Below are 11,001 nucleotides of genomic sequence, written 5' to 3'. Positions count from 1 at the left end.
CCCCCCCCCCCCCCCCCCCCCCGTCTCCTCTTCTCTGGAAACCTCGGAGCCGTCTCTGTCCCAGCTCTTGGCCTGTCCTCTGTCCCAAAGATGGGCTCTAGGCAGGCAAGGCCAAGAGGCGGGAGCAGGGACAGGGTGTAGGGCAGTGCATGTGGGGTGTCCACAAGCGTATGTATGTATCTGTATGTGTATTTAATTTCCTTCCTTAATTTTCTCTCTAGTTATGAAGATAGGTGGTTGCTGTAAGAAAGTTAGGAATAACAGAAAAGCATGTGGTAGAAAATGAAAACGGCTTATAACGTTATCACTTGGTGACATTCGCCTTTAATGTACTTTCTTGCACGGACAGAGGCGCACATGCTCACGCATATGTGTATCAAGTCTAGACCCACGTGTGTTCCTTACGGGTTATCCCTCCTGTGGCTTCCAGCTGTTTCCCTGTGGCACCTGCTTCTCCTGGTCCTGCAGGTGCCCCTCTCCCCCCACCCGGACTTCCTTCCCTCAGCGCCCTTGCCCCCAGCCCCCATCTGCCTCACTCTTGGGGGCGGTCCCCCCCCCAGCCTGGCCTGCTCATGAGTTCCGCCGTGGCTGCTCCAGGCCTATGTGTTCCTGGCTCTCCTGTGGGCCTCCACCCTCCCCCTGCTCCTTGGACTAGTGTCCTGACTTGCCCCTCTTCTTCCCTTCCTCTTGCTTGCTCGGTGCACCCCTCCGCTCTCCCGCCCTTCCTCTCCTCTCCTTCACCCGGTTTACTCTCCTGCCCCCTCCCTTGTCTTTCTGTTCATTCTCCACTCCCCACCCCCATCACCTCTTCCTTAGTCCCCCTTCTGTCCTGGCATCTCAAGTGGGACCTCCTCAACCTCCACCGTGTCTCCGTGCATGTTTTCCCACGGCCCCGATCCCCTCCCGCCTCCCCTCCTTGTCCTTGTGTGATCTCAGGAGGGGACAGATATAGCTTGGGGTGTGCGCGCGCGCGTGTGTGTGCTTTGTGCACAGGGTGGGGGAGGAAGAAGAGGAATGGACGTGGCCGTCCGTCTCTGTCACCTTCCAGCCCTGCCACCCTCTTTGTGGACAGCTGCTGGGGGACTGGGAGGAGGGGGTGGTGCTTTTTAAATCACAGCCCTTGAGCTCTCTGGGCAGTGGATAACAGAGAAGAGGGGCCCGGTGTCCTTCAGCCCCAGCATGGGGGACAGAGGTAGCATCTGGGGCAAGGAGAGCTGACGGAATAGTGCGTCTAGAAGGCTGGGGGGGGGGGGTGTGTGTGAGTGAGATCTGGGCCAGCTTGGGGCCACAGGCTGTTTGGGAGTTCCCACCGTGTCTGTGTCTCAAAGGACGCAGTTCTGGTCCCCGGTCAGCGGGTAGCGTTAAAAGCCCCAGTTTAAGGCCCGCGTCCTGATGGACCGTATTGGGGGCGGGGAGGGTGGGGCAGAGGGGCCGCTGTTCCGGGGGAGAGGAAAGGACGGGAGTCTGCCTCTTCACCCCCAGCGCCTGGGACAGGCCCAGTTGCGTTCGGGGCGTCGCCCGGACCCTGCCCCCCGCTCAGCCTCGTCCCGTACCTCTCGCCCCTCAGACAACCAGTTCCGGATGTCCATCCTAGAGCGGCTGGAGCAGATGGAGAAACGGATGGCCGACCTGGCGGCAGCCGGGCGGGCTCCCTGCCGCAGTCCTGCCGCGCCTCCGATTCAGGTACCTGTGTGACGAGGGAGCTCGGGAGGGTCTTCCCGGAGGAGATGGCTCTCGCGTGTGGCTCTCCCGTCCCCGGCTTCCTCCTCCCTGACGTCACCCCACTCCGGCTCCACCGTGGGGCGGGAGTGGCTATTCTGGGCACCCTCTTGGCACGACGGGCTTCAGACTATTTCTGATCTGAAGAGGGTGGGGGGAGGGGGCCAGGAGAGCAGGGGCCCGGGTCTCCGAGGAAGCAGACGGGGAGAGGAGTCTGGGCTCCGAGAGGGAGAAGCCGTCTGCGGGGGAGGAAGCTAACTGGGGGTGGGGGACATCCAGGACCCCAAGCCAGGGACACGGATGGCCCAGAGAGCTCTGGGTGGCAGGAAAGCTGGTGCGGGAGGTGTGGGGAGGGCAGGACGGGAAGCGGAGAGGACAGGGGTGGGGTGGCCAGGGCCATCCTGAGCCAGGGGACCAGACGCTCGGGTCCCGGCACAGGGGTATCTGTACCGCAGGACGAAGGCCAGGGACCCGGGTTCGAGGCCCGTGTGGTGGTCTTGGTAGAGAGCATGATCCCTCGCTCCACCTGGAGGGGTCCTGAACGTCTGGCCCACGGAAGCCCCTTCCGGGGCATGAGCCTCCTGCACCTGGCTGCCGCCCAGGGCTACGCCCGCCTCATCGAGACCCTGAGCCAGTGGCGGTGAGCAGGGTAGCGGGCAGGGGGACTGGGGCAGAAGTACCAGGGGACGGAGGAGGGACCAGAGGACCCGGAGCCCCGCCAAGAGGGAAAGATCTGCACTCGTGACAGACTCTCAGCCCCTCACGTTACGCGTCTCTGACCGTCTTGCTGCACCGACCCCAGTGCCTCTGGACAGCCTGCCCTCCTCCCCCATTCCTTTGATTCTGATGTGCCTGCTTTGCCCGCTTTTACCGACTGGGCTCGTGTCCCTGTCCCAAACCCTCCAGGAGCGTGGGGACAGGGAGCCTGGACTTAGAGCAAGAGGCTGACCCGCTCAACGTGGACCACTTCTCTTGCACCCCTCTGGTGAGCGTGTGCGGGACCGCGCGGGCCAGGCGCGTGGCCGTGGGAAAGTGTCGAGGGACGCCGGGGAGGAGCCGGTGGAGGTGGAGAGGAAGGGCCCCGGGCCTCACGTCCACGCTCACCACCCTCAGATGTGGGCCTGTGCCCTGGGGCACCTGGAAGCCGCCGTGCTCCTCTTCCGCTGGAACAGACAGGCGCTGAGCATTCCCGACTCACTGGGCCGGCTGCCCCTGTCCGTGGCACGGTCCCGGGGCCACGTGCGCCTCGCCCGCTGCCTGGAAGAGCTGCAGAGACAGGAAGCTTCGCTGGAGCCCCCACTTGCCCCGTCGCCCCCCTCCTCCAGCCCAGACACCGGTGAGGGTCGCCCCCGATCTAAGAGGCTGTGGGTGGGAGAGCGAGAGGAGGAGCAGGGAAGAGGAGAGGGGGGTGGGAAGAACGATCTGGGAGGGGTCATGGAGCTCCTGCTGCCCTTGCCTCTCCCCTGTCCTTGCAGGGCTGAGTGGGGTCTCATCACCCTCGGAGCTGTCGGATGGCACGTTCTCTGTCACATCAGCTTATTCGAGCGCCCCGGACGGTAGTCCTCCCCCCGCTCCTCTGCCAGCCTCAGAGATTCCGATGGAAGAGACCGTCCCAGGCCAACTCTCCACTGGGGCCCCTGAGGCCCCCCTATTCCTCATGGACTGTGAAACCACCAACTCCCAAAGGCCAGCACCCTCACCGCCTCCTCTCCCACCAACCACCGAAGGGGGGACTGCTCCTGAGGAAGCAGACGGCCCGCTGGCCGTGGACGTGATCCCGGTATACTGCTCGTGCTCGTGCTCACGGACGGTAAAGGCTAGAAATGGCACGAGGTGGGGGGTGGGGGGGCGGCAAGACTGAGCAGACGCTGATCATCCCGTGAAGCGGAACCGGAGTCTGGCTTCAGTTTGGGAGGAAAGGGCCGTTTACCTTTATTTTGGGACGGGCAAGGCAACCCTTGGCTTAACTCCCATCAGACCTTGTGACTCAGAAGTCATGAGGTGTCAGAGATCAAAAATTCTAGAGAACAGCCTCAGCTGGAGCTGGGCTGAGAGGTTACCTGCTGGTCTGTGCAGAGATGAGGTTTTGGGGGAAGCAGCCTGACGGAGGGAAGCGGGTGCCGTGTGGAGCAGAGGCTGACAAGCTGGCGAGTCTCGCAGAGATCTGGGGTGGGGACGAGGCTTGCACAGGACAAAAGTGAAGCAAGTCTTGAGACGGGAGTGAACAGAGGGACGAATCTTCGAGCCTAGCAGCGCACTTCTCTGCTAAGACCTGGGGAGATACCCATCTTGGAGAGGCCAACGGACTAACTGGGCACCTAGTACCAGAAGCACAAAATGCTTCAAGTCGGCAATGCGCCGGCTTCACAGCTAGAGCCATCTGGCAGGGTGTCCGGTAGGTGGCAGGCACCGGGCTCAGGGGGCCGGGGGCTGCAGGCACGCCCGAGCCTGTGGGGAGCACACGTTGGTCAGCTGGCATGAGGCAGGGGGGCCAGCGGGCAGTTGGCCTGGAAGGGCCGGTCCTTCACTTGTTCCACTCCTGCAACCCTGTTCGGAGGAGGTCCGTCCCGTCCCGTCTTCCACGCCGTCTCAACACAGGGCCATAAACTCAAGTGGGAGCCTGGCAGGCATATGTAAATAGTGGCCGAGAAGGACTGGGGAGCAGGGACAGCCATCCCCGAGGCCTGTCTGGTGGTGAGGGGAATGACAAGACAGCAAGTGGACGACAGTGACGGCCTTGGCGGGGCAGGAATGTCTGGCGGCTGGGACTGCTCCCGACTCACCGAGCCTCTCCTCTGTGCAGGTGGACATGATCTCACTGGCCAAGCAGATCATTGAAGCCACACCAGAGCGGATTAAACGGGAGGACTTCACAGGGCTGCCCGAGGCTGGAGCACCAATGAGGGAGCGGACAGGGGCCCTGGGGCTCAGCGAGACCATGTCCTGGCTGGCCAGCTACCTGGAGAACGTGGACCATTTCCCCAGCTCAGCCCCGCCCAGGTGACCAGCTCAGGACAGCATGTCCAGATTCGTCAGGGCGAGCAGGGAGCGGGGAGGTCCTTCCCTGGAGCCAGCGCTCTGTTCTGGCCCGGGGCCCCAGCCCCCGAGGAAGAGACTGGTACCGGCTGAGGGGCTCTCAAGTCCCCCTCCGGGCTCTGTGGCTGGACACGCTTCACGGTGGGCCCCAGGACACCCCCTCTCCCTGTCCCTGCAGCGAACTGCCCTTCGAGCGTGGTCGCCTGGCCGTCCCTCCCGCCCCTTCCTGGGCAGAGTTTCTGTCCGCTTCTGCCAGCGGCAAGATGGAGAGCGACTTCGCCCTGCTAACGCTGTCGGATCACGAGCAGCGGGAGCTGTACGAGGCGGCTCGAGTCATCCAGACGGCCTTCCGGAAGTACAAGGTCAGAGGCCGGGGGTCCCGCGGGATGAATCACAGCAGCCCGAGGTCAGGGGACGCGGTGGGCTCCAGGCTGGAAGTCTGAGGCTTGGTTCTCGCAGGGCCGGAGGCTGAAGGAGCAGCAGGAGGTGGCGGCCGCAGTGATCCAGCGCTGCTACCGGAAGTACAAGCAGGTGAGCCCTTTCTCCCCTGAAAGCTCGCCCCCACCCCTGAGTGCCCAGAGCGCTGCGGGAGCCCTAACCCCCTTCTCTCTCCACAAGCTGACCTGGATCGCGCTCAAGGTATTAGGCATGAGGTCTGGGTGCGCGCTTGTCCCTGACGAGCCGGCCTCTCCACCAGCGTGTGGATTAGAGACCGGCACCCGCCGAACTTGGGGGCGAGCCTCAGGGCGCCGGGGCTCTGTCCCTCGACTTCACCCCCCGTCCCCGTCCCTGCAGTTCGCGCTGTACAAGAAGATGACCCAGGCGGCCATCCTGATCCAGAGCAAGTTCCGGAGCTACTATGAGCAGAAGCGGTTTCAGCAGAGCCGCCGGGCGGCCGTGCTCATCCAGCAGCACTACCGCTCCTACCGCCGCCGGCCCGCAGGCAGCCTGCCCGCCCGCACCAGGTACGGCCCGCGGACCCCCTCCCCGCCTTCCCCTGCCTCCCCTGCCAGGGTCCAGGGGCTGGGGGCGGGGGCGCCGGCGGGGGCCACGTCTGCTCATCGCTCCTTGCTTCCAGCAGGGGCTCCTTTCTCACCAAGAAGCAGGACCAGGCAGCCCGGAAGATCATGAGATTCCTGCGGCGCTGCCGGCACAGGTACCCGCGTCCCGGGCCGCTCCCCGCGGCCACCTCCACCGCCCCCCGCCCCGTTCCCATCGGCCGGCGTCCTGATCCACTCCCCATCTCCCCCGCAGGATGAGGGAACTGAAGCAGAACCAGGAGCTGGAAGGGCTCCCCCAGCCCGGACTGGCCACCTGACCGCCGCGCCGCCTTCCTCACCGCCCCGGGGGCCGCTTCTGGCAGTCTTAACCGAGGCCGGGCCCTCGGCGGGAGGGGAGCCCCCGTCGGCCGCTGTCCCGCTAAGCGGCGGCCGGAACCCTCCCGGGGCCCCCGCCCCGCCCCGCCCCGCTGGGGCGCGCCCCGTCTCTCGGCATCCCCCCCCCCCCCCCCCCCCCCCCCGGGCCCGCGCCCCACCTCCCCGCATCTTCAGCCGCGACCTCCGGAGCCCCGCCTGCCCCTGCTCCGCGTTTCCCCGCTGCCTGCACCCGCCCCGGCCCCCTCCCGACTTGCCTTATTTATTTGTTGGACGCGTCTCTGAATGTATCCGCCTCGGTCCCGCCCCCGCCGCGCGCCCCCGCCCGACTCCGCATGCCGGCGCGCGTCCCCGTCCCGGGCCGCCCCGCCCCCGAGGGGAGGGGCCTGTACATACTGTAACATACAGAGCAGAGTGAAGAGTCTATTTACGGCGCCGCGGGGAGGGCGGCGCGGCGGGGGCCCCCGGCCGGCTCCACGAGCACTTTCTACTTGTGCATGGGCTTGGTTTCTACGAGTTACCATTAAACATCGCTGCACCAGCCAGCCTCCCGCCTCTGTCTGCGCCGCGCGGGCGGGCGGGCGGGCGGAGCCTCGGCGGCGGGGGACAGCGGGCGGGGCGCGGCCGGCGCGGGGCTCTCCGCCTCCGACGTGTTTCCGGCCTTAAAGGCATTTCGCCCTTCCCTTTAAGACGCGCCGCCCCTTCTCAGTCACTCCCAAGATGGCGGACCTACTGGGCTCCATCCTGAGCTCCATGGAGAAGCCACCCAGCCTCGGGGACCAGGAGTCTCGGCGCAAGGCCCGAGGTGAGGACCCCAAATCCGCAACCGCCTTTCTTCGCCCGGTTTTCAGGACCACACTCTCCCCCCCTTCGGACGCCGCCGCCGCCTCAACCTTGAAAGACCCCCTCACAGGCCCCTACGGAGACCCCCAGAGTCCCTAAAAGGGCTGCCGGCCCGCCCGCTCTTGTTAGCGAGCGGTGATTGGCTACCTCAAGCCCAGCGCCGCCTCCCGCCTCTTCCCTGCTGGCCTTCCGCAGTCCTTGTTTCCAATTCGCCGGCGAGCCCGCCCGTCCGCCGCTGTCGTGCTCTGATTGGCTGGCTGCCTCCAGCCCCTGGGCGTGCCTCGCCCGCCCTCCCGCCTCGCCCCGCCCGCGGGTCGGGGGGGGGGGTGGGGGGCGTGTCCGGCCCGCGAGTCCTGGCAACCCCCAGCCGCATTCCGATTGGGTCCAGGGCACGCCCGTCCGCCACCCCTTCGCCTCTATTGGCCAGCTCCACTTAGAGCTCTGCCCACGAAGTCTTGTCCCACCTTCCTCGGGCCCGCCCCGCCCCCAGCGCCTCCTATTGGCGGCCGGGTCCTTCGGGTGCCCTGCGCCCCTTCCCCGAGCACCTTCCCTGCCGCGTCCCCGCCGCCCCTCCCTCGAGGTCAGCCTCCCAGCCCCCGGCTGCCTGCCGGCGAATCGCGCTAGTGACTGGAGGGACAGGGACGCTCCTGCCCCCGAGCGGCTCCCTGCGGGCGGGCTCCCCCGCGCGGGGGCCGGGATCCCGGGGTACCGTCGCGGATCGCGCAGCCCCGAGCGCGCAGGAAATGATCACCCCGCAGTTTGGTAGCCACCTTGCAAAATAATTGTCACGAGGGCAATGACCCAGGGGCCCTGACCCGGTGAGCGGACAGAGCTCGGAGGAGATCGGGGACGTGTGCGAACTGGACACTGGAATTCGTGCTCTCCCTGACTGCCTAGGCGGGGCTCACCAGCGGCAGTTGGTGGACCAGGAAGCTGAAGTGCATAGTGTTAGGTCCTCGCTTGAGGTCACAGGGTTACTAAGTGGTAGGGCTTTAAACCTGGCTTTAAACTGGAGTTAAGCCTACTCGATTTTTTTTTTTTGCCAACATTTTTTGGTTTTTTAACGTTTATTTTTGAGAGAGAGAGCATGAGCGGCAGAGGGGCAGAGAGAGAGGGAGACAGAATCTGAAGTAGGCTCCAGGCTCTGAGCTGTCAGCACAGAACCCAACTCAAGGCTCGAACCCACCAACCTCGAGATCATGACCTGAGCCGAAGTCGGGCACCTAACCGACTGACCCCTCAGGCGCCCCTTGGCCAACATTCTTAACCTTAATCTTACGCCACTTCCTCAGATGCAGAGGGACCCGTTAGAGAGCTGTCAGTGGTCAAGATAAGATGCACTGATGGCAAATGCACTGATGGCAAAGCCCCCCGGGATGAGAGAAAGAACGCCTAGCCTGAGCTATCAGGCCCTGGGGCCACGGAGACTAACGGGATGGGAGGTGAGCAGGGCGCCTGCCCTCCAGCAGCCCAGAGTCTGGCCCGAGAGACAAATACAAAGTTACATTATGTGGGTTCTCAGCACCTGCTCTAGTGGCTGTCTGAACCAAATGTGCTTTGGGCCCAGAGGAAGCGGCAACTGTGACTCATGGTGGGTCTCGGTGTGCAAGAGGAGGAGAAGCACTCGAAGCAGAAGGAGCCACAGGTGCAAAGGCCTGGGGTGGCCAGGCCAGCGGGAGGCGGCTCGGGACAGCTGCGGGGGATTTGGTCCAAGGAAGTGGAATCAAGGGTGTGAGGGATTTGAGGTGGCCAGAAAGGGGCAGGGGCGCTGAGACCTGAGCTGGGGGAGCTCCTTCGCAGCTCACCTTGGACTTGGATGCCTGCGCTCCCAGAGGAGGAGGGGGCCTGTCCCTCCAGCGTCATCCTGTCCGTAGAAGTGAGAAGTGGGGGTGTCACAAAATATAGGAAGTTAAATAATTTCCCCTTTCTTGCGTAGACGCCGTGACAGGAAGCTCTTGAAGGCCAGGCCCGAATCCACTCTCCTGACCTCCCCAGCTGTCTCCCGGTTCCTCGTGTGCCGTGGGCATGAAATAAATGCTAATCGGATTCCCCAGCGGGGTTGGGAAACGGGACCTTGCTGTTCCCGCTGCACGGCGGGCTCTTGCAGGGCAAAGCTTGGTCCGTCTGTGCCACGGGACCTAGCACAGCGCCACGTACAGAGAGCGTACGAACCGACGCTTGGCAGCAGTCCTCCCGCTCTCCCAGCGGGCCCGGGTCCCCTTGGCAGCCTGACGGACTCTCCCTGCCCGTGCCTCCGCCCCTGGCCTCACACTGCCCTTTCTGCCCCCAGAGCAGGCTGCCCGCCTGAAGAAGCTACAGGAACAAGAAAAACAACAGAAAGTGGAGTTTCGTAAAAGGGTGAGGACAGCTGGAGATGTCACAGGCAGCTTCAGGGAGGACCTCGGATAAGTTAGACTTGGAAGGTGGAGGACTCAGGTTTCCCCAAATGTCTCCGGGGAGGAGCCTGGAAGCCAGGGGCGTGGAAGCTGGGAAAGGCGTGGGGAGGCGATGGCCCGATGGCCCGGCTAGGGCGAGGGATGCTGGGGCGGAGCGGCCCTCCCATGCCGTCCTTCTCCTTCTCCCAAGATGGAGAAAGAGGTGTCCGATTTCATCCAAGACAGCCAGCAGACCAAGAAAAAGTTTCAGCCGATGAACAAGATCGAGAGGAGCATCCTGTGAGTGTCCCCGGCCTGGGCGGCTGGGCGGGGAAGGGCCAGCGGGGACCCGTGAGAAGGGGGTGCGGCCCCTCTCCCCCCCACCCCCCACCACCACGGTGCCGCACACTCTCCCCTCCGCCCTCCCTTCCCAGACACGATGTGGTGGAGGTGGCTGGCCTGACGTCCTTCTCCTTTGGGGAAGATGATGAGTGTCGCTACGTCATGATCTTCAAGAAGGTGAAAGGCCCGAGCTCCGCGCTCCCCTGTCTCGTCTTCGGCCTGTGTCCGCCCCCCCCTCCGGGGGAGAGGCCTGGGATGCCTGTGGACCCTTGACCCCGGCATTCCCCTGTCCCCAGGAGTTCGCGCCCTCAGATGAAGAGCTGGAGTCCTACCGTCGCGGCGAGGAGTGGGACCCCCAGAAAGCCGAGGAGAAGCGCAAGCTGAAGGTGAGCCGCGAGGGGCAGGCCCTGGAGCCTGCGGCCCAGCACCCCGAGTCAGGCCCCCTGAGCGCGGGCCTCCCTCTGCACCCCCAGGAGCTGGCCCAGCGGCAGGAGGAGGAGGCAGCCCAGCAGGGCCCCGTGGTGGTGAGCCCCGCCAGCGACTACAAAGACAAGTACAGCCACCTCATCGGCAAGGGGGCGGCCAAGGACGCGGCCCACATGCTACAGGCCAACAAGACCTATGGCTGTGGTGAGGCCCGGCGGGGCTGGGGAGGGCAGAAGGGAGGGGGGGAGCGCCGGACGGCAGTCAGGGGAGAGGCTGTGATCACGGGGCTCCCACCCTCCTCGCCCCGCAGTGCCCGTGGCCAACAAGAGGGACACGCGCTCCATCGAAGAGGCCATGAACGAGATCCGGGCCAAGAAGCGGCTGCGGCAGAGCGGGGAAGAGCTGCCACCGACGTCCTAGGCGCCCCAGCAACTGGGGCGGGCCGGGGACAGGGGGACAGGCTGCTGCTATTAGAACCCATCCTGGAGCCCCACCTCCGTACCGCCTCCCGTCCGCGGGCACCGGGCCGGGGAGGCGGTTATGTGACTTGTCACCGTCCGAGCTCAGACCCTCGAGTGGGGTGTGTGTGCTTGCGCGTGGCTGTGCGAGTGTGAATGCACAGGTGGGTATTTAACGTGTATTATTCTCCTTTCTCCTTGGAATTTTCTTCCCCACGGGGCTGGGATTACTCTACACTCAGTAAACACTGTTTGACCCAATGTCTTGGTTTGTCTGAACAGGGAAAGGGGGGGTTCTGGGGAGGAAGGGAATTTTAGGTTGATTAGTATGACTGCTGTTTGTGTAGACCGAGGATGGCCAGATACTGGTGTTCTCAGGGCAGGGGGGGAGGTGGGGGAGGGGGTCCCGAAGAGGTAGGATCTGCCCAC

The 11,001-nt window shown here is 64.6% G+C and overlaps 2 protein-coding genes across 3 annotated transcripts in view; both read left to right on the top strand.

Moving 5' to 3' along the window:
• Nucleotides 1–6,268, top strand: part of CAMTA2 (calmodulin binding transcription activator 2) — a 10,027-nt gene extending 3,759 nt beyond the window's left edge. Inside the window, exons 4-14 of one of the 2 annotated variants that reach the window (XM_049637164.1) lie at nucleotides 1,568–1,683; nucleotides 2,175–2,359; nucleotides 2,626–2,704; nucleotides 2,833–3,055; nucleotides 3,195–3,499; nucleotides 4,523–4,719; nucleotides 4,934–5,117; nucleotides 5,215–5,286; nucleotides 5,551–5,720; nucleotides 5,837–5,911; nucleotides 6,010–6,268. In XM_049637164.1, coding sequence (XP_049493121.1) covers nucleotides 1,568–1,683; nucleotides 2,175–2,359; nucleotides 2,626–2,704; nucleotides 2,833–3,055; nucleotides 3,195–3,499; nucleotides 4,523–4,719; nucleotides 4,934–5,117; nucleotides 5,215–5,286; nucleotides 5,551–5,720; nucleotides 5,837–5,911; nucleotides 6,010–6,073 — 1,670 coding nt within the window. In that variant the 3' untranslated portion in view covers nucleotides 6,074–6,268. Of the gene's footprint in view, nucleotides 1–1,567; nucleotides 1,684–2,174; nucleotides 2,360–2,625; nucleotides 2,705–2,832; nucleotides 3,056–3,194; nucleotides 3,500–4,522; nucleotides 4,720–4,933; nucleotides 5,118–5,214; nucleotides 5,287–5,550; nucleotides 5,721–5,833; nucleotides 5,912–6,009 lie in introns of both variants that reach the window. The other variant, XM_049637163.1, reaches the window with a different exon arrangement.
• A 4-nt stretch (nucleotides 6,269–6,272) lies between these two features.
• On the top strand, nucleotides 6,273–10,743 carry SPAG7 (sperm associated antigen 7). Its single transcript, XM_049637174.1, has 7 exons — nucleotides 6,273–6,933; nucleotides 9,262–9,329; nucleotides 9,558–9,646; nucleotides 9,781–9,865; nucleotides 9,985–10,074; nucleotides 10,162–10,318; nucleotides 10,425–10,743. The coding sequence occupies exons 1-7, from the start codon at nucleotides 6,849–6,851 to the stop codon at nucleotides 10,532–10,534; spliced, it is 684 nt and encodes a 227-aa protein (XP_049493131.1). The 5' UTR covers nucleotides 6,273–6,848; the 3' UTR covers nucleotides 10,535–10,743.
• The last annotated feature ends 258 nt before the right edge of the window (nucleotides 10,744–11,001 follow it).

The sequence above is a fragment of the Panthera uncia genome, chromosome E1 (genome assembly GCF_023721935.1).
Source record: "Panthera uncia isolate 11264 chromosome E1, Puncia_PCG_1.0, whole genome shotgun sequence".
NCBI lineage: Eukaryota > Metazoa > Chordata > Mammalia > Carnivora > Felidae > Panthera > Panthera uncia.
Note: the sequence above shows the minus strand (reverse complement) of the source record. Positions and strands in the feature narration are given on the sequence as shown.